The 26767-nt window shown below is 34.0% G+C and overlaps 1 protein-coding gene across 1 annotated transcript in view; it reads right to left on the bottom strand.

Annotated features, from left to right (window-relative positions):
- poe (E3 ubiquitin-protein ligase-like protein poe) overlaps positions 1–26767 on the bottom strand; it is a 113615-nt gene that overhangs the window by 2022 nt on the left and 84826 nt on the right. Inside the window, exons 61-75 of the mRNA XM_089234227.1 lie at positions 22434–22674; positions 20660–20857; positions 20259–20380; positions 19245–19502; positions 18865–19137; positions 18080–18424; positions 15767–15990; positions 13223–13372; positions 12595–12793; positions 11085–11323; positions 10220–10345; positions 9758–9952; positions 7528–7612; positions 5309–5542; positions 3040–3199 (exon numbers count right to left, since the gene is read on the bottom strand). Coding sequence (XP_089090353.1) covers positions 3040–3199; positions 5309–5542; positions 7528–7612; positions 9758–9952; positions 10220–10345; positions 11085–11323; positions 12595–12793; positions 13223–13372; positions 15767–15990; positions 18080–18424; positions 18865–19137; positions 19245–19502; positions 20259–20380; positions 20660–20857; positions 22434–22674 — 3049 coding nt within the window. The remainder of the gene's footprint in view (positions 1–3039; positions 3200–5308; positions 5543–7527; positions 7613–9757; positions 9953–10219; positions 10346–11084; positions 11324–12594; positions 12794–13222; positions 13373–15766; positions 15991–18079; positions 18425–18864; positions 19138–19244; positions 19503–20258; positions 20381–20659; positions 20858–22433; positions 22675–26767) is intronic.

Below are 26767 nucleotides of genomic sequence, written 5' to 3'. Positions count from 1 at the left end.
TGGAGCAACTCCCTATCGCTTTCATTCCCAATTACCCCCATTAGCTTCACATCATCTGCGAATTTGCTAGTAATCCCATCGATACCCTGATCAAGTTTATCGATAAAAAGTGCAAAAAGTATGGGGCCAAGGACACTTCCCTGAGGAACTCCACTTGTGACGTCTGTCCAACCAGAGAATTCCCCGTTCACCATAACTCATTGCAACCTATCTCTTAACCACGATTCTATCCAATTCAGCAAGTTGCCCCCAATTCCAATCTCGTGTAAACGCTTCAAGAGTTTGCCATGTTGGACCCGATCAAATCAAGGTAAACAACGTCTACATTTTTGCTCTTACCCAAAGCCTTAGTCACGTGATCATAGAAACAAAGGAGGTTAGTTACACATGACTTCCCCTTCCTGAACCCATGCTGATTATCCGACAATACATTATTCTCGTCTATCCACTTCACAAACTGCCTTTTGATGATAATTTCCAAAATTTTCGAGAGGGAGCTCGTCAAACTCACTGGACGATAATTTGACACCACTTCTCTACTACCCTTCTTAAATATCGGAACAACGTTAGCAAGTTTCCAATCTCTTGAGACGATACCCTCAGCAACACTACCTCTGTATATCTGTGCGACTGGCCCCAACAATTCATTAGCACATTCCCTGAGGAACCTGGGAGAGAGATCATCTGGTCCTAGTGCTTTGCTTGCACATACATTTCTTAGAAGATTTAGGACCTCCACGTCTTTTACTTGAATATCATTGAGGGTTTTATTACCCCATGCAACACCCACATATCGAATATCATTATCATTAATGGCATACAATCACAAATATCTTTGGTGAAAATTGGTCATGTCCCATATATACAACCTCTGACAACAAAGTTCGGTGAATGAAGTCAGAACGGCCGATCTGGCAACACTGGCGAAGCAAAATGCCGCACATGCGTAGCAGCAGGTGTTGACCATCTGCCACCACCATTGTTCAGTTGAGCGTCGTTTGTGTTCCGTGAAAGACTTGTTTTACGAAGTGCTTGTTTAGTGCATTGGTTCTTAACTGAGAACAGGAAAATCCACAAGGAATTTCTACCTGAGGGAACAACGATGAATGCTGCAAGGTACATTGAAATTTTGACCGTTTCACGAAACGTCTACGCAAGGTATGACCTCAGTACACACAACAAGGTTCATAGTTTCTTGTTCACGACAATGCTCGCCCTCACACAGCCAATATCGTCAAACAGTTCCTGGCATAAAAGGGGGTGGTGCAAATTGAACATCCACCATACTCGCCAGATCTCAATCCTCCAGACTTCTTCCTATTCCCACGACTCAAATTCGCTTTGAAAGGAAAGAGATTTGACGATATTCCTGATATCCAACGAAACGTGACGAGGCTTTTGAACTCCATCCCAAAAGAAGACTTCTTGCAAAGTTTCCAGGACATGTATAGGAGATCTCAGCGGTGCATAGTAATGGGAGGTGACTATTTCAAAAGACAGTAAGGTAACTTTCATTAACATTTCATCTAAGTTAATGTTACAGGACTATTCACCAAACTTTATTGTCAGAGGTTGTATGATCCAAATTTTCCATACTTTTTCTCAATATAATATGGCCATCCCAATCATAATGAAATGAAATCGTTATACACAGCATTTGGTTATATTTTCCGTATTTAAAAAACCTTGAATACACACATTACAATTGGTTGTAACAATACCTCAGCTATAACAACAATATCGCAGAATCTTCAATGCCATTATAAATGATTTTGACTGTCCTTCAATTTAAAGAAAAATGTTTTCCAACCATTTTGTGCCATGATGCCCTGGGACACTTTGGTCAGCTATTGAGGATTTAAATCGATTTACTACAAAAATGGTGAGGTAGTTTATTAAAATATGCCTATAAATATAAAAAATTTGCAAAGAAATTTGCCAAGTTTGACATTTTTCCTCGTGAAATGGATTTAAATACTGTGATTGAAGCAATATTTCATAATTGCCATAGCAATAACAGCTGTGAAAAAGAGTACAGTGGAACTTTGGTTAACGAGTGATTTGCAAAACGAGCGAAAATTGTGCTATATTTATTTAGTTTCACATTGTCACAACTGACAACACGCATACTGTGGAATTGTGGGTAATATTCTCCCCTATGGTCTCAGATAAGTGTGACTGTTTACGATATGAAACTAGATGTGGCAATGTAAACAAGTGTATGCAAGCTTGAAATTTTCTTTTAAGTTCTGCTTGGACAAAACTGTAGGCTGATTGTATTCTTAATTGAGAGTTTGAAAAGCTAGCCTGTGAACAGGAGCCACCATTAAGAGATCATGTCCTTGGGGAGGACCATGGGACTGAAGGTGATATTCGAAAACTCATGGATGAACGTGGCCAGAAGGTGATTGTAGACAATCTGATGGATCTCTTTTGTACACAACAGCAAGAGCTTATGGAGGGGTTTCTCGTCTGAAAAAAAGAGGTGGGGACTTCAAATGAAAATAAAGAAATGTATAGAATGTGTGGGAATCTGAAAAATTTTGTTGAAAAGAACCATCCAAATGAAGCTGTATCAGTGTGCCAGCAATGAATCTGTCCACCACGTGACAGTAATTTCCCATTTCCGAGAAATACTATAAAGGCAAAAGCAAGTGTCATTGGAAAGTCACACAAATGAAGACGACATGACAACACAACAGGAAATCAATGAATCGTCCTAAACAATAGTACTCCTCTCTCGTCATTTAGAGTAAGTTAGGTCAATTTGTAAACATTATCCTCTTGTGTATTTACTTTATGGCATTGTTGTATCATTTTACTATAAGACTATTATATATATATTACGTTGTATTACTGATTGGATGCCCTTTTAATTAGTAATTTTTATGTGAATGAATAAGCGTGGAATGAATTAACAGAGTTTGGGGAAGTTTGATTCGATATATGAGCGATTCGGATAAGAGCATATTTACGGAATGAATTAAGCTTGTTAGCTGAAGTTTCACCGTAAAATTAATTTCAGATAATATAAATTACCAGTAACATCACAGAATTCCGAAAACGACTGCACAGGAATCAGGTCATCTTCGAAGAACCTCAACAGGCTATCACCAGCTTCCAGCAGAGGTTGATCGTTATGGCGAATATACTCTGCCAGCACAACAGACCACTCCTCATTCTCACTAACAGAAATTTTCTGAAATACAAACAAAAGATAACGCAATGAATATTTAACAATAAATATTTTATTTCTCACAACACAAAAATGAGTCATTTGTTTGGTAATAACATGAATAAAAGCAACTTAGAGAACAAACAATTACTGTATTCCCCCAACATTATCCAGAATGCCATAAAAATCGCTTTTAGTTTAATAAGAATCGGGGAAAACAATCAAAAGACCGATATCAATTCATATTAAGACTCAATGAATTTTCAAGTGGATTGGAATAAAATTTTTGGCTTTCTACTGTTCCTATTTTGCCCAGGAATTTGATAACAATAACAATTGAGCATTTATCTATTGCTTTAATTTGAACATTGTCAATGTAATACAAATTTTAGATGTCATATTTTGCTTGTTCAGAGATTGAAGAAATACGCCGTCACTTTTACATCACATCAACATGTTATTACAGAACGATTCTGATTTTTCGCTCTCCTTATTTCACTTTTACATCACAACATGTTGTTACAGAGAAATTCTCTGATTTTTCGCTCTTCTTATTCCAATTTTATGAACATGATCATGGAATACAACTAATGTATTCATATAACTCTATAACACCCAGATATTTATTCTCAAAGTGAGTTTGTCCAAGTTTGACTACTCTTTTTTCTTCTCACCCTCCTATGGGAACTTAGAAATGTCTTTTCGGTTCACACCTGTGTAGAGAGCTTTCATTTTTTCCCCTGCCATTCACAAAAGCCTCTAAAATATACCTATACCCCCTAACTGGAATGTCTTGGACATTAAAGAGTTAACTCATCTAACATTAATCTACGCAAACAAATAGGCTTAGCATAAAACATTTCCAATTCAAAAAAAAAAAAATCAAGATTTTTGGCAACAAAAGCCAAGCATAAAACTTATCTCAACGCATTTTGTAGAATAGGAAGGGTTCTCAAAAGAAGAAAACAGACAAGGTTCAAAGCAGCCAATTCAACTGATTCTTGAAGTGAAAATACAGTGATCTCTCACTTAAAAGATGATTTTCTACATTCCCTGTCAAAGATATAGTTTAATAATGCCATTAAAATATACGGCTTTTTCCCATGGTTCCCTTACATCAATGAAAAGTGAGAGATCACTGGATACAGTGACATAATAACCCCATGTTATATCAACCATTCCATTACAACAATCGGTAGGATAAGTCCCAAATGTTTACATATAACGAGTAGTCTATATGTTTTTCCTTCTAATATTACGTCAATTTTTGACGGGAGGATGGGGAGGTCATTATAATGAGCGGCGACTGCATATAGGAATTGTCGGAAAATAGGGTATTCCCAGCATGTTAGTCTTCCAGCATACTGGCTAATGGGAAGGGGTGGGGGAATATGGCATGCACTTTCTCCATCTATAGCAGATATTGATCCTATATCAATACATACAGTCTAACCCTGATTTAACGGCACCATTTATTTCGTGGAATTTTGATGCTATAACAAGTTTGGTGTTTATCGAATCACGGTTCACCACGTGTAAAGCCTGGAAATGGAAGATTTGTTCATTTAAAATTTCTGGCGGTACACAGATTTGGTGCAACATCAGGGCACTATAACAAGGTTTGACCAGTGCCGCCTTAACGCACAGGCTCGCCCGGGGGCCTCAAGAGGGGCCGCACAAAAATGAGATCCGGTTGAAAGGCCCTGGGTTCGACTGCATAATGGATGTTATGCATCACTACTAAGACAGGTAGATAGCATGAATGTCACAAGGTCAACCAAACAAACACAATTGAATTTAGCAATCTTTCGTGTCAGGGTTGGATATTTACCAGTTACATATCATAATAAAAACCTGGTAAATACAGTACAATTAGCCATAAATGACAGAAACTGATTTTTTTTCTTTCAGGGTGGTAAAAATTGGGAAAAACATGTTTTTACCATGACTGCAAAAACCATCAACCGTAAATACTGTGCCAACCCTGATTTGTCAATCTGTCAGATACACAAGGGATCGACTGAATATAAAAAAAACAGTGAACTTATAGATTTATTTTTGTAATGTCAATGATCATTCATTGTATCAATTCATAATACTTGAAAGTTGACAAAATAAAACTGAAAAACTTACCTTAAACATTCTCTTATAGAGACCATCAATGAGCCCGAAAAACATCAGAAATGGTTTGTAGACAGAAAACTCTAAAGGATTAGTGTTGCTTAGTAATGTAGTTGGCTGTGGGCTAGAATGCCTTGCTTGAGACATGATCAGAACCCGTCTTAGGAAACGCTGTCTAAGTTTTAACCACTTTGTTTTCGGGAAAACTATTACACACATTGTCATCCAGTAAAATGGTCCTTCAATCTAATGGAAGGTAAAAAAAAAAGATAAAAACAAAGCAATCATTCTTTTCTTTTGTCATTGAGTATAATATATCATCTATGCTTAGTAAAGGGTCAAATATACTAGTTAATTTGATTACTTTTGTTTAATCATAGTCACTTCATGCATACAGACCAAGTAGCCTGGGACACACAGTTTACTGACGCTTGAGAATAGATTTTCTTTAATGCCTCTCTTGGTGCGACAACTACTTAACCGTATATGCGCACCTTGTACACATTCCTCTACGGAATTTCTAGCAAACTGGTAAATGTCATAATGTGCGTGTATGTGTTGTGAATCTAACGTGAAGTTTTTATCTCCGTAATGTTTGTTACGTGTAGTGCTGCCATCTGCCATCAATCTCTCTAACTATGAGTGAAATATAATGATTGAATAATTGTGCAGTTGTAGACCTGTTGCTCTCTGTGGCGAGACTTTTTAACCGGGACATTGGCTCGCATTTGTGCCTTGAAGTTTTTTTTTTTGGGAATCATAGAAAATAAACTTCAGCCGACCACCACTGTGGCGATGGTGGGGTTCGAACCCATGTCCTCGCAATGTGAGTCAGTCACTACGACCACTCAACCACAGCGACTGCAACAACTACTACTACTACTCCACCATATATGTACCCTGTATACATTCCTCTGCAGAATTTAAAGTATATGTACTGTAGAAGTGAGTACTGGTGCAATAACTGAACCTAATGCATCCAAGTCCCCATCACTTCTGTGATTTCGAACTTTCCTGAAGGATGGATGCAAATGGAAATCCATAGTCTCAGAATCCCTCATGAGAAACATTGACACCATCCTGCAGCGGAAGAGATCATAAAATATGTAACAAAACAATTAGCCAGTGGGTCTTGATGACATGTAGAGGACATTTTAAAACATCTGTTGTATGTAGCTTCTTTGATGTGCTGCTGCCTGTCTTGGAGTCACAGCCACGGACAATCACATACGAGAGGCGAATGAGTGTCATGGTGTCTGCTGTTTCTTCTTGATCGTGTTGTGGAGGCGAGTAGTCTGGATCACTTTGTGATGCTGCCGGTGAATAACTTGAAGCATCTGGCATAGGAGCCTTTTTGTTGTGAAGTTGACAATTTTTTTTCTCCAGGAATATAATCAGTAACAGCCTTCTCTTATTTAACTGACTCCGAAGCAATCTTTTCCATGAATGAACGTAACTGGCATTCATTACTCTGAATGGTTTTAGCACAGTCAATAGCATAGTATATCAGTACCTCCCACACCACATAAGCATAGATCATTGTGAGACCAATTGAAGCTGTGAAAATAACTAGGAAACAGTTAGTGCTCTGATTAAATCTAGTTTTCTCCCTAGTCCAAACAGAGGTTCTGGATTTCACTCTCCTCTGGAGCTTGTATGAATTCAAACTTGTAAGGTACGATAACTGCTCAATGTGGAGATTTATGTTGCGTCTAAATCCTTTTGCAATCAGTACTTTTGGCGATATCTTTCTTCCACAAGTGGAAAAAGTGCTTTGTTTCAGAAAATTTTTTGATATGGATGAACAAGTTTTGAACTCATGGAACCTTAGAATTTCCTTTCATTACAGGGCTATCCTACCTCTTTGGGTTTATGGGCAGCATTAGAAGATGGGAGAAACTGTTTTTGGGCCAGATTCGAAATACAAAATGAGAGCATTTTGAGGCCAAATTTACTATACTAAGTGAGAAAAAAAATCGACTTTTTTTGTGGCAAAAAATATTTATAAATATAGTAGAACAATATTTAGTTATGCAAGTTTAAAAGTGCTCATTGGCTCACATCAATATTTGTTCTGGTGCCATATGTGGCCAGAGGGTTGGACAACAATGCTTTATCACTTTAGGCAGATACCTTATTGATCTGGGTTAATGTGTCTCACTTACACGTGATAAAATTTGCATAAATTTCACGTAAAGAACTGAAGTTTAGAATCCAATAAGTAAGTTTACCTCATAGCAGTTTTCTATCCATTTTGCGGAGGGGAGATCAAGAAAATTTGTTATGTTTTTCTCTTCGCTGTTAACAAAGCGTGTCCTGTAATGAAAAATAAGTACTTATCAAAACAAAGCAATTGACAAAAGTGTAAAATCTAACATCATCGTGAATTAATTTTAACCACATGAAATGTGTATACACCACATATTTTTTCAATAGATATAAAAATTCTTTATACAGATGAAGGTTCCTCTAAAATTGAGGAAATATTACTTTTTCTTTCCTTGAAATTTCAACAACAGGTGATATAATAATAAAAACCCATTAGTCTAGAGAAAACTTCATCAGAACCTACAGCATCATTTTAGCATTTAGCTGTTGATTTTCTCCATCCATCTATTGCAGTGGATCCCAAAGTGTTGGTCGTGTTCCCCCTCAGGGGGCCATGAATGAAAGCTACTTACCATGTATCATATAATCTAATTTCATCAAATTCTACTTGTAATCAATATATTAAGTTAATATTTATACAGGGTGACTTAAAAGAAACTATCTGATTTTTAAATTATATAGCTATCTTTCAAAATGAAACACACAGAATGGAGAAGTAATGTGCAAAAAAAAGGGGGAAACGTGTGTCTACGTATTAAGAACAATATTATTAATGGTTGATTTTAAGTGAAGAATCATTTTGAAATTATATGATTCTTTTCAAATCAAATTGTATATATATATATCAAAATCAAAGAACATACACCTCGCTACACCTCCAATTTCATAGTAAAACAGCACTGCCAACTAAATATTGAAAAATAATTTGATTCTATTCATCACTAAGAACTGAAATTGGAACCAATTTAAAAAGGTGCTCCGAAAAATGCTTTTGAGACAGCCATATTTATTAACAAAAAAAATCGAGGATGTCCTGGAAAACCGGGAAATATGGTCACATCGTGTGGGGGAGGGTCACCAATAAATTTCTTGTCAAAAGGGGCCAATGGTTCAAAAAGTTTGAGAACCACTGATCTATTGAAAGCTGCTGATATGTATTTGATAAGAAATACACAACATTTTCAACTACAAGCCAGATATGATTGTAACTTGCAAGCCACGAACTGGTGTAGGCCTATATATACACCTATTCTATTTTATTGATTGATACTTTTTCTGTTATAAATATTCCTTGTGGCCCATATTTGGCCCAGAGGTTGTGCACCCCTGTATACTGAGCAGGGTTTAAGCTATGGCCGCATTTTTCGCAAAATGTGAAAGAAAATTTTAGAATGTGAAAGTATTCGCCACTTTTGCAAAAATGTGTACAGGAGGTACAAAACGAGTAGACATCCAACCATCAGTCATTAGCATTTTGCTAGGGGTTCTCAACCATTGCTCTGCGGAGCCCTAGGGAGCTTTATGCGTACTTCCAGAGAATTCTGCAACTGCTCAATAAAATACATCAGTAAATTTTATGAGTTAATAGAAAGAAGCCTATGGGACTCTGCCATAGAAATTATGCACTAAAAAGGACTTCACGAGTCAAAAAAGGTTGGGAACCACTGGTCCAATCACAAATTAAGATTTTTTAAAAATGTATTTGAATCTGAACAACTAAAAGAAATTGATCACGAACTGATGGAAAGGGCTTTTTTTAGTCACACGTTTTGCCTTCACTATAGGAAGGCTACTGCAAAAGCAATTCCACACATACATGGATCACTGCGAATACTACGGACAGATTACGAAAATTGTTTGTCCACAAGGGGGGGGGGGGCCTCGTCTACTACATAGTTTAACAGACTGATAATGATAACTTGCAGAAGTTTGGTTTAAACCATACCTTCAAAATCTGCAAAAAAATTTTCAACTGAAAAAATTAACATAAACCGAAAAGTCCAATAACAATAAACAATTTTTTTATGTTATGGTATAGGTTTGTTCCATTCTTTGCAAAAGTGATAAGTGATAGATATACCCAAATGATAACATTCATGATTTTAATAAATGGCGTTGACTGTAATTTACCAGGGTCTTTAGTTTAAGAGTTGCATGATGATGAAAATAAACTGAATGTTATGTTTTGGTAATGAAGAGAAAAATTTCTTTAAAGGAGAGAAGTGAAAATGTTTTAATAGAAGTTTCATCAAAGTAAAAGAAAACAAAATGTTATTTCTTCACAAAAAACTATCATATTTGCATCTTCAGAAATTTTCAGAATAGGAAAACTAATATACATGGTGTACTTACGTATTTATGACATACAGAGCCATGTGTACAAGGTATGGAATCAAATGCATGTTGCTCTGAGGTCCACCACCTCCAGTGTCTTCACTAAATGACTTTTCAAAAGCGAACTTTTGCAATAGTAGTTTTATATCGTGAACAGTCGATGAATAACCTACATCCCTATGACCGGTGCACTCCTGAAGATAAGTGTTATGCCTGCCAAAAAAAGAAAAAGGTTGCATGTTGAAATATCTTTTAAAGTGTATGTTCATGCAGCATAAATAGTAAAATTATTATGATGAATGAGCAACACGGCTAGAACAAATGAAAAACAAATAAAGAGACAAAAATTCCAATGATCCATGTGAAGGAGTTTCACAAAAAACATTTACCCGATATTCACCAGTCCTGAATTTCAGCACATTTTAAAAATCAGAAATAAGAATTGAAACAAGTGATAAAAAATCTAAATTTACACATTACCTGGCAAGACAACTAGCAAAAGCAGACTCTGGCACCTGGGGACCCCAAAGCGGCAATAGTCCATTGCACCTAGTGTTGGCATTTTGCAAAGCTGCACTCTCCCATTCATCTCGACCTCTTGCGTGTCTGAAAACAATTTTAAATGAAAATAAAGCTTTTCAGAAAAGAAAACAAAATGTTTTCACAACTAGCAAAACTGAATAATGATTATCATATGTATATGTACATACAGTTAAGCTCAGCTAGAAGAGTGGTTCCCAAACAATGGTTTTTTTTATGCACAAACCCCTATTTTGACAAGAATTTTATTGGCAACACCCCATATTAAAATTCATTCAAAATAAAACAGTGCCTGCATTGCCATTTGTTACAGCATAGTTTTATAAACATGTTTTTTGGTGTTTCTAGATTTTGACACCTCATTTCGGTGAGCGGATCTTAGAAAACCTCTTTGAAATTTCCGTTTCATTTCATACATATAGGCAGCAAGAAATCATGGTGACGGAAAGGCTGTTCTACAAATTCAAACCTAAAAAAAAAAATTTCCCACCAGATTACCCTTTTTTCAGCTCTGCAAATGAGAGACCTACACTATGAGACAGTGGAAGAAGAAAGATGTTAGCTAGAAAGCGTGCAAATGCACCTTCAAAAAGTTCTAACAAAATTTGACCAAAATATTTTTTTCGAGCTTGCAGAATGGGAGAACAAACACGTCCAGAAAAATGATAAAAGGTTGTTTTTTTGTTTGTTTTTTTTACATTAATAAATTCTGATTTTTTCAAAAAAATTCTTGCTCATTGAAATTTTATTATGACCCTTGTATTTACATAATCCAAGGTTTGTATTTAGTGTGATGTGAACATACCTTACTGCAGCCATGTGACAGTCCACATGAACTACGTTGAAATGGGTAACAGTTGTATAACCAGGTGTCTTCCTCGGTCTATTCTCAAATTCTTCGGCATGACATCGTTTTGTGAATGTGTATATGCCTAAAACTTTTGTGGGCTGAAATTTATAACCTTCACGGCATATGATACAAACAAGTCCAGATTCCTCGCCAAGTTCTTCGACATTCTTCAGCAAAGAACTTTTAGCTGTCACCTTTGGGAGAAAAAAAATGTCATTTCGAAAACATTTTCAACAAATTTATTTAATTTATGTATTAAAAACTTTATAACACATTTTTATGGTATAGCTGCTAACCCTGCAGAACGAAAATTAAGGAGATTTTCGTGCAGATACATAATTATGTGCATACTTTGTAAAACCCTTTTTTTTGTAAAAAAAAATTTGGAATTTTTTTCACACAATGAAAATAAAATTATAAAGATTTTTTTCTTCTACTATCTAAAATGTGATTATAACAAAAAAATCTTGATGGTTATCTAAAACTGCATTAAAAAAAGATATACAGTATATATAATACAGTAGACTCAATAATCCAGCCGTGCGCTAGTCTGGCCTGTCCAGTAACGCAGCATTTTAAGGCAGGGTTTCATTTTTACAAGCATTTAAGAGGAGAAAATGTCTCTGCACTGAAGTTCGTTACTTAAATGGGCTTTCTCAATTATCTCCCAGTAATCTGACGATTTATGTAATCCATCACATTCTGGTCTGATGTGTGCCAGATTAGAGAGAGTATATAGATAAGATATTTTCCTAACTCAAGGCGACCACCGATAGACGCTTCATTTCCAATCCATCTCATTAATAGCAGTAAATTGCAATATACCGATACGGCCACAGCTGGTGTTTGGTGAAGTACATTAGCGAGAGTGTACTGTATATCAGATGCAAAAAATTAGTGCCAAACAGGGGAGGGGAAAAAACAAAATTAACCAAAACTACTAGTAGTTGGCCAAAAAATTTTTTTCTAGGATGAAAAAAAAATTGCTACCCAAACAAAACAGGGTATATGGTCATTCAACACAACACAAATCATCCTACTAATTAAACTGTCAAGAAGCTAACAGCTGTTTTTCAGTGAATTAAATCTTTTCCTTGACAAAATCGAACATTTTGTTCTGATTTGGCACAATAGTGATAATTAATATTATGCATGTAACATCACTTGGGGGGGGGGGGAGAAACAGATAACACTTTTATCAAGCGAATTATTTTTAAAAATCCCCCCCCCCCAAAAAAAAAGTTGTTTCTTTTCTTTGCAATTTCAGTAAAAATTCTAGTGATAATGCAAGAATATTTTGGGAGTCTGGGTGACAGGGTAGAAATTTGAAGCCTCCAATAAAATTGAGGAGACTTTGAAGCAATGTCATAGAATTTAATATTTGAGAGAGAGCGCGAGGAATTTGTTAAAATTGATTAATATTAGTTTCTAGAATAATTGTTAGAAATATCAAACCCATGATTACCTGTCCTTTCTCATTAGTTGACATGCCTAATGCACCAAGCTGCTTCTCCCGCATGGCCATGGCTAATCTTTTTTTCTCGTCTTTGGTTTGTTTGCGCACTTCCTCAATCTTCTGAGCGACGCTAGGATTTTTCTTTATGGCTTCCATCAAGTTCTCTGCCAAAGAACCAACTCTCTCATCGCTAGAAACCTGTTCCAAGCTTTAAAATTCAAAAGAATGTTGAAGTTCAAATTTTGCAAATGGTGAAATAATCAGAATTCTTTACACTTGCATGCAAATTAACAATTATTAATTCAGGAAGAAAAATAAAAATTGAACTACACAATAGGCCAATATTAAATTCACACAAATTTAAAAATTGATGATGACAATAACAGATATATCATAAAAAGAAAAATAAATACAGCAAAGCGGATCCCACTTATAACATTTTTCAAAAAAAAATGCCATGAAAAATCATTGTAAGTAAGAGAACGCTTTAAATGAGAAATCTAGATGAGTATTAGTTTGAGTTAGGAAAAGTAAGTTGTACTAAGCGAGAAAATGTTTTAAATGGGAACACTATAAACAGAATCCATTCCTACTGCGAAATACAAAAAGCCAGAATTGCCCCGAATGAACAGCTTACCGGTGAATAATAGGGATACATTCTGCACTAACAAGATGTTGTGTAGCTTCATGGCCCTGACTCAATCCTGTAAGAAGTTTCAAGACATATTTTAGAGCTGGTTTTGAAGTAAATTCTTTCCACTCCTCTGATGCACCGAGCAATGCACTCCTGAAAGAAGAATAGGAAATTCTCAGTTATATCAAACAAGCATCCAGTGTACATGATTTAAAAGCAAAATATTTCAATGCATTACATTAAATATATATATTTGACAATACACTATTACACATTAAATAGAGGATAAAGCACACTATAAAATATGACTTTATCACTTCACTTGCTGAATCACTTATGAGTGCTTGACGGTATACTATAGATATTTCACAGAGAGATAATACTTCCTCAATAAATGTTTCACACTCTTTTTTCCCTTAACTAAAACAATAATGAGACTGAAAAACAAAGATGGAAACCTTTGTTCAGTTAAAGGGTTAACACAAAATACAGCTGGACTCGCTGTACAAATACAAATGTTGAAAAACTTTTTATTATGTATGAAAATTTTCACGTCCAGTGAATTTTAGATTGCTCATCTAGGTTATTTTGGTTGCTTATAATGGCTACTGAATTCAGCAAAGTACCTCTTACAATGAATTTTCAACCGGTTTTAAAACATGAATTGTCACCAATTTCTTTGTAATCTTATATATAAATCTTCTCATCTGTAAATTTAACTTTCTAGCATGCACAACTACAACTGATAATGCCCCCTTGTTTGCAATGAAAGACATTATACTCTGGCATTTTTAAGTACCGCAAATTCTATATTTGTTTCAGATTTTTTTTATCTACTTCTTTAAATTGAGTCCTATTTTGCTTGCAGAAAAGGAAATTATTATTTAAAAAAAGAAATATGAAGGTTATTTATTCCCAAGAATCTAACCTCCAAAGCACCTTTTGGATGCTCATTTACTGTTCTTTGGTTTGATTTGGAACCTTTCATTATGATCACATGTAAGTTAATTTTGAGAATTTCCAAGAGCACAAACACTATTCATCACTTAGAAAAATTGAAGTTATAGAGTTGGTTAAAAGCCAAAAAAACAGAGAAAAACGAGGTTTCAAAGAAATTTGGTGTTCCTCAAAGTTTGTAATCCAAACGATTTTGAGGAACAAAGGACTTGAAAATTTTTGGATAGTGAACTGAACATTTGTAAAAAGAGATTGAGAAGGAGATCGTGCAGATGTAGTAGTATTTCAAAACCATGACTCGAAGTACGACAAAATTATTTTTCCTTTGACAGGAACCAAAAGAAATGGCATTACATTTTATATTCTTTTTAGATAAAAATGAGTTTAACATCTACACTCATATCAGGAAAAAAAAACAATGACTGACAATCATTTTTAATAATGTATTCAGTTATCTAAGATATTAAATTTTTATTCTATAAAAAAAATAAAAAATACAATGAGACCTATGTATATAATGGGGGGCTCAATGTTCCCGATTGTGGAAACATCCCAGCTTTAAAAATATATAATTTTCTCTCTTTCATTTGTTTTATTTTGAAAAAGTGTTTTTAATGTGTGAGATTCCAAATTTATTTTACAAAACAAGAATTTCATTTCAGTACTTGTGCGTCATAAATTTAATTTTTTTAATCCCTGGTATTTAAGGAAGAACAAAATTTATTTTGTATTTAAATTTAATGTTTCCATGGACACGGGCAAATTGAGAAAATCATACAGGAATTTTTCCCCCATGAACTTGTTGGTTAACATCTCTAAACTAAAGAATCAGAAGGAGAAATAAAAGAGAAAAATTAAGAAAATTAATCCAAATCTGAACCCAGTTGGTAAAAGGTCCCTTCCTACATGAAGTTATTTTTAATTATTTTCAAGGGGTGACATTAATACAAATACAAATACAAATACAAATACAACGCCACAACAGGCAAATTGCCCAACGAGGTGGCTGACTTAAGAACATCTTTAGTCTACAATTATTTAACTAATTATATTTTTTTAGTCTACAATAATTAAGAATGCTTTGATTACTCAAAAAATGTATATTGTGCAACTAAATTATGTTTTATTTTGCTTAACTCTTAAAAACTGTTCCCATCTTCTATAGATGATGAGCATACAAAGAAAATAAAAGATTTTTTTTTTCCCTTGCACATACAGAAAGATTAATTTCTGATTATTTGTGCAGCCAAAGAGTTAAAAACAATTTTCCAACCTGGCATGGAAAAAATGAAGTTCATGAACAACGAATAGTTTCACTATTTTTTTTTCAACTTCCTTACAAGCAGGTCAAACTGTTTTTAATGCAGCTGAGCTGTTAAAATACGATGAAATGTAATTAGCGAAAGTTGAGAGTCTGAAAAATATTGTACAGCTAAATTTTATCTCTAAGAACTCCTAGCAATTTGTATTGCTTTGCTTTATAGAGCATTTAAATCACATATGATCATAATGTTAGATCAAAATTACTTTGATATATTAAAAATTTCAGTAATAGAAAATTTGACTTTAGTGCACTTTCTGAACACTCACTTGATTGGTGGTGCGTGTGCAGTGATATATGTGAGGGCATCACACACAATCTGCTTTTTAATCATAAGGTCTTTAAGCAATGCACCATGTATGTTACACTCAATCCCTGCTGTCAACATGCAAAAACAATCAAGTTGCAGATCATCATCAGTAGTATGTTCAAAGTCAAAAGCATTGAAGTTCAGATGTGGTTTGAAGTGACTGATCAGTGACTCCATTTTATCCTGCATTGAATAAAGAGATGTAGTTTTAAAATAATGAAAAAAAAGTCATAAAGAAAATACAAATAACACACTGTTTCAGAAGTAAATCTGATAACATTCAATACAATAATCACTAATCATTGTTCTTGAAAATTGTAGGTATATACTTAGCAAAACAATCATACAACAGAGCCCTCCCATACTGATTCTCAATATGCTTCAGAATTGAATGCATATATATATCGAGAGAAGGACACCATTATATTTCTAATTATTTTATTTGATTCAGAAAATCCACTTTTATGTTTAACACTAGAAGGACCATGGCGTTTCAATCTTCTCACCCAATTTTCATGATGAACCAGATTGTTCAAAATGTTGGAAAAAAATCGACTTTTTCTAAAAATGCTTAAATATTACGCTGTCCAAGTATCATAAATTTATCAGCCAAGATATTTTTAGTTATGCTTAGAAGGACCATCACTCTGGTCACTTCGACTGGCACGGTTATAAATAATAGCCATGCACACCCAATATTACGTTGAATCGCGGAATCAAATTTCTACCCATATAGAGATATGCTCACTTCAGCTAATCTCAAGCATCCGTAATGTTTTATTACAAAATAAAAATACCAATATGGCCAGAAAATATAAAATATATAATGATGCAAATCATTAAACCTTATCTAAAAGTTAGTAGAAATTTAAGCATGTGATGATTGTTTTCTTTCATCAACATTTACTGAAATACTAAAGTAGACTATTACTAACTTGGTAGGTGTAATAATAACAAATCGAAAATAAATTTCACGTGAAATTCATCAGGAACCCCTTTATATGAATCGTGTTTGATGTATTTGTACATAAAGACAAGTCATTTTTTTTTTGTTTCCTGGGTAAGAAAAAGGAAAATATTCTTCTGATATGTTTAATGCATTGAAATGTTGAATTATATTTTCTCCAAGCGAGGAAAAAATTCCTAAAATCATTGAGTTTTACAAAGAAACAAAGCATAATGTTGACCAGATGGCTCGAAAGTATTGTGTGCACATATCATTCATTTATCAGTATGCATTTTCCATAGCATCCAATGTAGCCTCAAGAAATGCTTGTTCGATTTGTAAGAAGAAATAAAATGAAACTGGGAAAATTAACTTCCTTCTTGTTGGAATTAGCAAAAAAGCTTAGAGACTTTCATTTTTCAGGAATCAGAAGTGTGCGGAAAATATATTTCTAATGTAACGAAGGTATTGAAAGTGCAGAAAGTGTGATGTGAGAATACAATTGCAATTAAAATGTTTAGAATGAAATTTTTTTTTATCAGTTAGGCAATGGAGAACTTTTGGGTAGGTATCATACTCTCAAAACCTGAGCCAAAACTGATAATTTTTGCATTGAAAAAAAAATTCAATAGATTTGTGTGCATTGTACATCAAAATAAGCTTTAAAAAAGAAAAAAAAAAAAAAGAAAATTAATTAATTTATTTATTAGTTAGGTACCCTAAGCATACCTCAAGTCTCAGCTTGTAAAAAAAAATAATTAAAATCTATTGAAAATATATAGGTACACACACATACACGCCTCTGAAGCGAAGAGGTTAAAAATAAAATTAATTATAAAATTCATTTGGAAAAAACTCAGTTTTTATATTCTATTACTTGCACTCATATCTATATTTTAACATGAAAGGAAAAAACATGAAAATGCACATTTTATAGGGAAAATCAACCTCCAATCGAGTTCACTGGTATCAGTCCTTCTAGGTAGAACATGTCTGTCCTTCTAATGTTAAATAGTAACAGTTATGTGAAACATTGCTAGTTAAAATGCAGGAGGTAAATCATAAAGTTGACATCAGTGGTATAATTTTCTGCAAACAGATTTTCTAATACAAATTCTCACTGAACACATCAACAGATTTATTAATATATACAAATTTGATTCATAGATTTTTAAAGAGAAACTTTTTCTAACATTTTTCATAAATCTTGAAGGTATTGTTTTCGTCAATATCAAAATATTGATCCAGTAAAATAATTTATTTTTTCTCTTTAAAAGTGATCAAAATCTAGATTCGATTAACATAAAAATAAAACTATAAACATACCAAGGCTCCATACGTGAGGAATGGCACAACCCTCATCAGTAGTTGAAGCAAAGTAGTGTTATTTTTGATAGCAGTACAGCTTACGGATCCCAGAAGGGATGTTATGTCCTCTTTTGTTCCACAGCTACCACAGAAAGCAGAATATTGGGCAACATTATATTTCGTGGCTGCTTCCAGCAACACGGTCTCCATTATGTTGAGAAGTTGTTCAGTGATTGTAGCTGATCCTGACCCACCTTGAAGAAGCTCAGTTGAGTCTGTGGACAGGGCAAGTCGAAGGACTCCAAGCATTACTCTGATGGTTCCCATTTGGGGCTCTATGAGTTTCTCTCTATTACTTTTTACCTATATAATATAAATAAGCAAATATTTATAGTATCCATATACTTTATGAAATACATATCAACAAGAATGCTTAAGACATATAGCCACGGTTGGCTAATTTTATAAGATAAGTATAGTAAAATGATACATCCTTAAACAATTAGATCTAAATGGCACACAGTATAAATTTTTTGCTGCAATTATGCAGCATTAGGCTTGGATTTAATATGTATAGGTACTCAGCATATTTGATAGTAAATATATGCATGACTTTATATAGCTTTTTTTCACTCTTTTAGGAAATCATAGTAAAGCAGCCATATTTCCCAGTGTATTAGATGCACACATTTTATTTTTTTGCACAAGTCAATTAAGAACTAAGTGAAGTATCTATATTCTGAAGCTTAAACACAAAATCATCAAATATATTTCATGGAAAACCAGCACTCATAATTTTTTACCTTCATGCAAAAACCAAACAGTTTGAGCAAAACTATTAGAAGAGAACGTCCCCTAGAGAGGTCAGTTATTGTTGCCATTCTCTCAAGCATAACTTCTAGACCTCCACACTGACTCATTACATTCGCTATCTTGTAAACTTCTTCATTGTCAACCTCTTCACTGTCTTTAGTATCAAGATTTTCAATGAACTCTTCTGTGGCATCTCCCAGAAGACCCCTCATTCTGTACACGATTCTCATAGCCTCAGATTCATTGTTTTCAGTGCACCAGACCTATGAAGAATAACCAAAATGTACAACAGGAAGAAAGAAAGTTACAATCTGAGTTCATAATTGAATGTAAGAACGAAAACAAAATTTTTTACAAGTTCATTCATTACCTTTCTGTAGACTTCTTTGACTGGTAAATCTAAATTAATGATCTTGTTGTTAACCAACAGTTCCATGCCACTGTCATCCTCTAGAAGCGCAACAAGCTCGCAATCCTGACATATCTTATTTTTTATATCTCTCATCAGAGGACCCATTCCAGGTTCATTTGAACTGTAAGGATTACCCAGCATTCTACCTTGCAAGAAATCCTCCTGTTGCGGGTCCTTCTCAAGAGTGATAAAGAATTCTGCAGAGTCACTCTCTTCCTAAAAAATACAAAAATTAATAAAATAAATTTTTGATGCAACCTTCAAGGAATTTAATAGTATCATTTTGCTGCTTCATCAAAATTTTGGTAAATTCAGTTATTAAAACTCAAGGTTTATACAATATTTTTAAAAAGCAATGTCTCTTCAGATATTGAAAAAAAATCTAGGTACTTAAAATTAAAATAACTAAAGTTAATCAGTGTTTAAAAATTTTCTCACAGAGGAAAACAAATCTTAATATCTGACAAATTTATTATTCCAGCATTACATGAAAAGTGGCTTTTTGGTGTTGAAGGCCATTATTGGTTTGTGTTTGTCCTTAACATTTCTTCAATGCTAATGGTTAGCATCATCAGGAAAAAGTGCTGGACCACCAATTGGGAAAATAATAGCACTAGTCAAGCTGCAGGAGGGTACAAGAAGCCTGCCATATCAAAAAATTTCATACCTGTTTCAATTGCTACACTACCAGTATTTTCCCCTGATGGACGCCAACCAGTAAGGTTGGAGAAATGTTAAGGACAAACTCACACCAATGACGTCTTCAAGCCTGAACAGGCAATTTTTTTCATCTGATGATGGCCATGAAAATCTTATCAGCTACATTAACCACTATGCATCATATTTTCTGTTGAATTATGTATGTCAACTGATTATTAAAATTTTTTACTTATCAAATTAATTCGAAAGCATCAGCTCCATTAATTTTTAAAATTCATAATATACATATAAACTCGGAAAAAGCATACTCACAGGATATATCACAGAACACAAACGTTCAAAAATGAATACTGGAGTACGCAAGTCATCTAATCCATACTTTTTGACTGTCTCAACACAAACTGCCATGAAAGCCTTAGTCTCAGACTCTGTCCCTAAATAATCAATTGATTCATTAAAGATAGATATTTTCATTGAAAAAACTGACCTAAAAATAGAATAAAAATAATTTGAAAATATAAAACTAAATCTAATATATATATAAAACATATATATCCTTACAAATTTTAAATTTGCTCGAAATTTCGAAAATACATTTTACCGAATCAGGATGTGAACTGCCATTGTGAACACATAAGGATTAAATGATTTCTGTCACTCAGAGGAAGCTTCACAATTTTCTTACAGTGAAAAGTAAAAAAACTGCATCATACCTGTTGTCATCTCTTCTAAGAGTTCCAGAAGCTTCTCCTGGGTTTCATCGATAAGTTTTGTCCTCTGTACAACTAGCTTACGCAAAGAAAGATATCCATTTAACACACAGCCAACCAAACGAGACTTGTAATGTTGTTTTATAGTGTCTACCTCGATAAATGACTCAAGTAGTTCTGTGAGCATTTTCAAAGCATATCCTATAAAAAATTAAGATTAAAAACAATTTTATTTTGATGGTAAACTAGAAACGTAATCCTGGAACATAATTTTTTGGATATAAAATGGAAATAAAGAATAAATTTGATAGAGATCGCAAATTAATAAAATAAATAAGTAAAAATTACCCCTCCCATACAACGATATTATATTTTTAATACTTTTCATGTAACGAGAAAAATTAGAGAATACATCTCACATTTTTATTAACACTGCTGTTGGAATTTGATGATTGAACAGAATTAATATTGCATATGAAATTAATGCACCTTGCAATAAAAAAACTATTTTAAGCACATGATGACTGACCATTTAATAATAAAAAAATAATAATTTTATCAGTTACAAAAAATATATATACAGAAGCAAGATTCAAATCTAGAAGTGTTTAAATAAAAACTTGGGAAAAAAAGTCTTAGCTACAAATTACAATGTAAGAATTGAATTGAGAATATTGAATCATTGGTGGGGGGGGGGGCATACTATGATTATTAAATTGACAGTTGACAGCTCTCTTCACTTTTCCAAAAAATACACAAATGTAAAAAAAAAAACATAGCGAGCTTTTATTACATTCATGCAATAAGGAAAACAATTGCAATAAAGAAAATCATATGCAAAACCACTAATTGTTAAAGTGTTTTCATGGGAATTCTTTCATGTTTGACATTTATGTGCATTTCACCACAAGATTAAAATTATTTTTTTCTTAATACGATCATGAATAAACAGTGCATAGCCAAAAACCTCCAATCACAAATTACTGGAGAACCATTAATCCTAGAGGTATGCTTCCAGTTAGAAAAAGTATCCAAATAGAGTGTGGACCTTGGATGCATCATTCATACTGCAAAGGGTTGTATAGTTATTAAAATAAAATAAAAACCCCAATAAGAAAGTTTTTTCCCTATCTCCCCTGAGGCCAAAAAAAAAAATTTCACATTTCTAGGCCTATTACTTGCCAAGATATTTAATGCAAAAAAGGGAAAATAATCCATCATAATGAGAAATGCTCCCCCCCACCCAAGTTATGCTCGGGTTCTTTTCCAATTTTTCTCCATTTTTTGAATTCAAATATTCCAGCGATTATTGCCCTTAGAAACATGGATTTTCTTTTTTTGGCATTGGGAGAGACCACCAAGGGTAACAACTTTCTAATAGGGCTTTTGTACTCAGGGTGTTTGTATAACAAGATAATTTTTTTCATTTTAATAACTATACAACCCTTTGCAATATGAATGATGAATCTGAGGTCCACTCATTATTTGATACTTTTTCTAATTGGAAGTGTGCCTCTAGGATCAACAGTTCACCAATAATTTGTAGTTCAAGGACTTAGCTATACACTCTGTAGTATGCTTTGAAAATTAAACATCCATCATGTTGAATAGATAAACTAACCCTTTAAGCCTGAGCTCAAACAATCGTGTGGGTGAAAGCATAAAACATTTACCAGAAATAATCAAATTCTACTAATAGTGTTGGTACACTGTCAAAAAAAACAAAACACATTCATAATTTCTAGAAGGGGGGGGGGGGAAATGACAAATGACAAACCTTGTGACAAGTCAGAATTTAGAGTTGTTTCTTCTAAATATCCCAAATATTCAATTTCTTGAGTAATGAGTTCACCAATATGAGGAAGGAGTCCTCTCAGAGCTAAATAGTATTTCCAAGGCGTTGGATGAATAAGATTCTGATACAGCGCCAAAAATTCAGCCGCACTTTCTCCAGCTCTACCCAAGTTGTCCAAGTATGTAGTGAGCACATCTAAAACCTTCCTTCGACAACTTTGATACTATTATAAAGAACAAAAAATAAATCTACAAACAAAGAAAACAAACATAAACTCAGGGCCGTCATTTCAACTTTTTCCGGGGGGGGGGGGGGAGGAGAGGCAAAGCACATGTACTGAATGTATGTATATATATATTTGTATATATATATATATATATATATGTACCATTTTTAGTTTATTTTTGAAAGCCGGGGGGGACCGGAAAATATTTACATATTTTGATTGCTAGATGAAAATATGCTGCATAAACTAGCATTTTTGCACAATCACAATAAATTATTCAAACTGAAATTATTGATTGTTAATTGAAATTATAATTAATGATTATTAAGAATTAAATTCTATATTGATGAAAAAAATAAGAAGAAAAGACAGGAATTTTTTTTCTTCCCCATCCTCTATGAGCAATCGGTAACACAAGGTAAGAAATAAATTTTTCTGTTAACAAGCTAAGATTGTAGAATCTATGATTAACCATTTAAAAAGGCCAATGTTTCATAAATGGAACATAATTTTTATCTGATATTTTTTCAAATAAAAACTAATAACCAATAATAAACTCAAACATTTGCAGTTTTTTATCGTATATAGAGGAGAGTTCAAAATATTTTTTTGAAATAAATTCGGAAACTTCAGGTTAATGTAAATTTTTGAAAAAACGAAACTTTGAAATTTTATACTTTTTGGAAATTTTTTCCTAATCTCGATTAAAATTTCCCAAAATTTCAATTTTGAAGTAAATTGAAAATTATTTTGTGTTTCTGCCACTTAATATATCAATCAAAGTAAATCACAATTAATTTTTCTGTACTGTTACACGTGAACAAGCTACGTGCATTCAAAAATGCATGTTCCATTTATTGATGATTGACCTTTCAAGAGAGCGGGATTCTAGAGAGATCTAATGTGCAGTGTGTTGCTTCGATTTTCTCGTTTAAACCACAGGGTATTATCATCATTCGACATGTGTATGGGGTGCATTCTGGGTAATATGACACACCGGAATGTGCTTTCTGGGAAGTATTGTGTATATTGAGTATTTGCTTATTCTTGAATTTTTTTACAAATGCATGTTTTTGCGAACCACAGAATAATCAAATAGAGATCGCCAATCGTAGCTAGTCTTGTTATATTCAGCTGTGTGTAACTATGTCAAAAAGATATCTTACATTAGAAGAAGCTGTAGGATATTTAGAAATTCTCTCAGATTCCAAATTAGAGGACATGGATATATGCTAATAACCTACTAATGAACCAAAGAACATCAGGGATGAAAGAATATTGTTGAAAATGATCTAGTGACAACAGTTCCAACTCATGTATGTAGAATGGTAGATATATTTCACAACAACGAGGCTGAGGTATTAAAAACTCCGAAGTGTGTTCTTCAAAAGACACAGAGCAAAATGTAAGTGCAACACTCATGTGAAAATGTCAAGAAAAGGCAAGAAGGTTTTGAGCAATCCGAAAAAAACCTATTGCATGGCATAAAAAAAAAATCTCCATAACCCGATCAGAACAGCTGCTGTGGATTCCATTGAAAAAAGACTTGCCATATGACCATTATAACCATGCATGACCATTATAGCATGTTGTATAATTCATTCAGAGTTCCGAGAAGCAGATCATATTTTGCATTTGGAATTCTGAAAAGAAGTGACAATGATTTTTCTACCAATGAAGGAGGGATTAACCTTTCATCCAGGCCCACGTTGCAACTGGAAAAAAGATGCCAGGTCATCCGATAGCCATTATATTGTGTCTATGACAGAAGAATGGTGTGTGGTATTGCCAAAAAAACACTATGTATAAATGCTACCAATGTGACAGACGGGTCCATCAAAGAAATGTTTCCCTTCTTTTATCACAGACATTAGAAAAAAATTTTAACCTTTGCACACATTGTGCACGGGTGGAGACACGGGAAGGGGGGCTGCCTTCCCCAGCATCAAAGGTGGAGTTGACTGATCTAATGTATATGTTACCGGCAAAGTATGAAATCCAGGCATTCTATAGAATGCCTAGGCATTGTATAGAATGCCTGGTCGTTTCAGGCAAAGTATGAAATACCGGTTTTATTCTATACTTTGCCTAGGCATTCTATAGAATGACTAGTCATTCTATAGAATGCCTAAACACAATCCAGGCAAAGTATGAAATATCTTCTTCCAACAAATCTCTTTAGGGGCGGTATAAAATATTACATAAAATGAAATATCTTCTTCCAACAAATCTCTTTAGGGGCAGTATAAAATATTACATAAAATTAACATTTCACAGACTTTTCTTTTTTTTTCAAAAATGTTTCCCTTTCGCTCTCGTGAAAAAGGATCTGTTGAGGGGCGGTATAAAATATTACAATTTCATCGAATTAAAACTTCACAGAATTTTCGCCATTTTTTCCCGGAAACGTTTCCCTTTCGCTCGCGTGAAAAAGGATCTGTTGAGGGGCGGTATAAAATATTACAATTTCATCGAATAAAAATTTCACAGAATTTTCGTCATTTTTTCCCGGAAACGTTTCCCTTTCGCTCTCGTGAAAAAGGATCTGTTGAGGGGCGATATAAAATATTACAATTTCATCGAATAAAAATTTCACAGAATTTTCGCCATTTTTTCCCGGAAACGTTTCCCTTTCGCTCGCGTGAAAAAGGATCTGTTGAGGGACGGTATAAAATATTACAATTTCATCGAATAAAAATTTTACAGAATTTTCGTCATTTTTTCCCGGAAACGTTTCCCTTTCGCTCGCGTGAAAAAGGATCTGTTGAGGGACGGTATAAAATATTACAATTTCATCGAAAAAAAATTTCACAGAATTTTCGTCATTTTTTCCCGGAAACGTTTTCCTTTCGCTCTCGTGAAAAAGGATCTGTTGAGGGGCGGTATAAAATATTACAATTTCATCGAATTAAAACTTCACAGAATTTTCGCCATTTTGTTCCCGGAAAAGTTCCCCTTTCTCTCTCGTGAAAAAGGATCTGTTGAGGGGCGGTATAAAATATTAAAATTTCACAGAATTTTCACCATTTTTTCCCGGAAGGGTTTCCCCTTTCGCTCTCGTGAAAAAGGATCAGTTGAGGTTCGTAATTTTTTCCGAAAACATGCAATGGCCAGCGACGACTTGCATTCTTATTGGTGTATAATCGCACCATTTGATCCACGATGTCGACTCCTTATTTAATTTCGTTATTGTAGGCAACTGTTTCTGGGGTCTTTTTCACGTTTTCGTTGATAGTTACATCAGTATGAAGTGAACTCTGAACTAGAACATTTTTAATATTTTTTCTCTGATAAGATGTCAGCGTGATATCAGTTCCAGTTTTGAATACTATCGACGAGTATAGATGTGTGTTCCTGTTTTTGCAGTTGGAGGTACCTCACGATGGTCTTTTTGAAGGGTCCCAACCAAGCTTGTCAATTTCAAAAATGCACATAATCTCAGTGATGTAAAATAATCATCTGTTGTTTTGTTTCGACGTTCTCTTAGATAAGGTTCGACTAATCAAATTACATATTCATAGACAAGTTGATTTCCTGCTCTGGTGTTATCTGCCCCAGTGTAATCGAAACTGATTTTCTGTCCATTCAGAATATATTTGGAATCAACGCAGGCAAGAAGCCAGAATTTTATCCCAAATTTATCTGGCTTACTTGGGATATACTGTGTAAATGGACATCTTGCATTTGAGGGTAGAAGTTTTTTCGTCCAGTTAGATTGGGCCCTGGTTTGTAGCAAGTCGTACTGTATTCTATGAATGAAATCCATAGTGAACTTGCAAAAGCAAATTGGTCAGTTTTTAATATTTCAGACCTTTCAAATTTCAGATCGAATCGCATGAATTTCGAAATTTCTTTGAAACGATGTCTTGTCATTGTTTGGGGAAAAAATAGGGGACCCCAAATCTCGACAACCACAATGAATTCAGTAGGAAGTTTTTTTGCACCTCTTGCATACATAATGGATATCGTTGCATCCAGTTCAAGCAAAGGAATTGACCAAGAAGTTTCATTCAGACGACGATGGGCTTCAGCTTCTGTATATGTCGAATCATTTTGTCGCAGAAAATAAGGCGTCACGAACCCAGAACAC

This window comes from Pholcus phalangioides, unplaced genomic scaffold (genome assembly GCF_987345545.1).
Source record: "Pholcus phalangioides strain wild (caught in Gottingen) unplaced genomic scaffold, Ppha-v1.0 ptg000008l_1, whole genome shotgun sequence".
In the NCBI taxonomy this organism is placed as follows: Eukaryota; Metazoa; Arthropoda; class Arachnida; order Araneae; family Pholcidae; genus Pholcus; species Pholcus phalangioides.
Note: the sequence above shows the minus strand (reverse complement) of the source record. Positions and strands in the feature narration are given on the sequence as shown.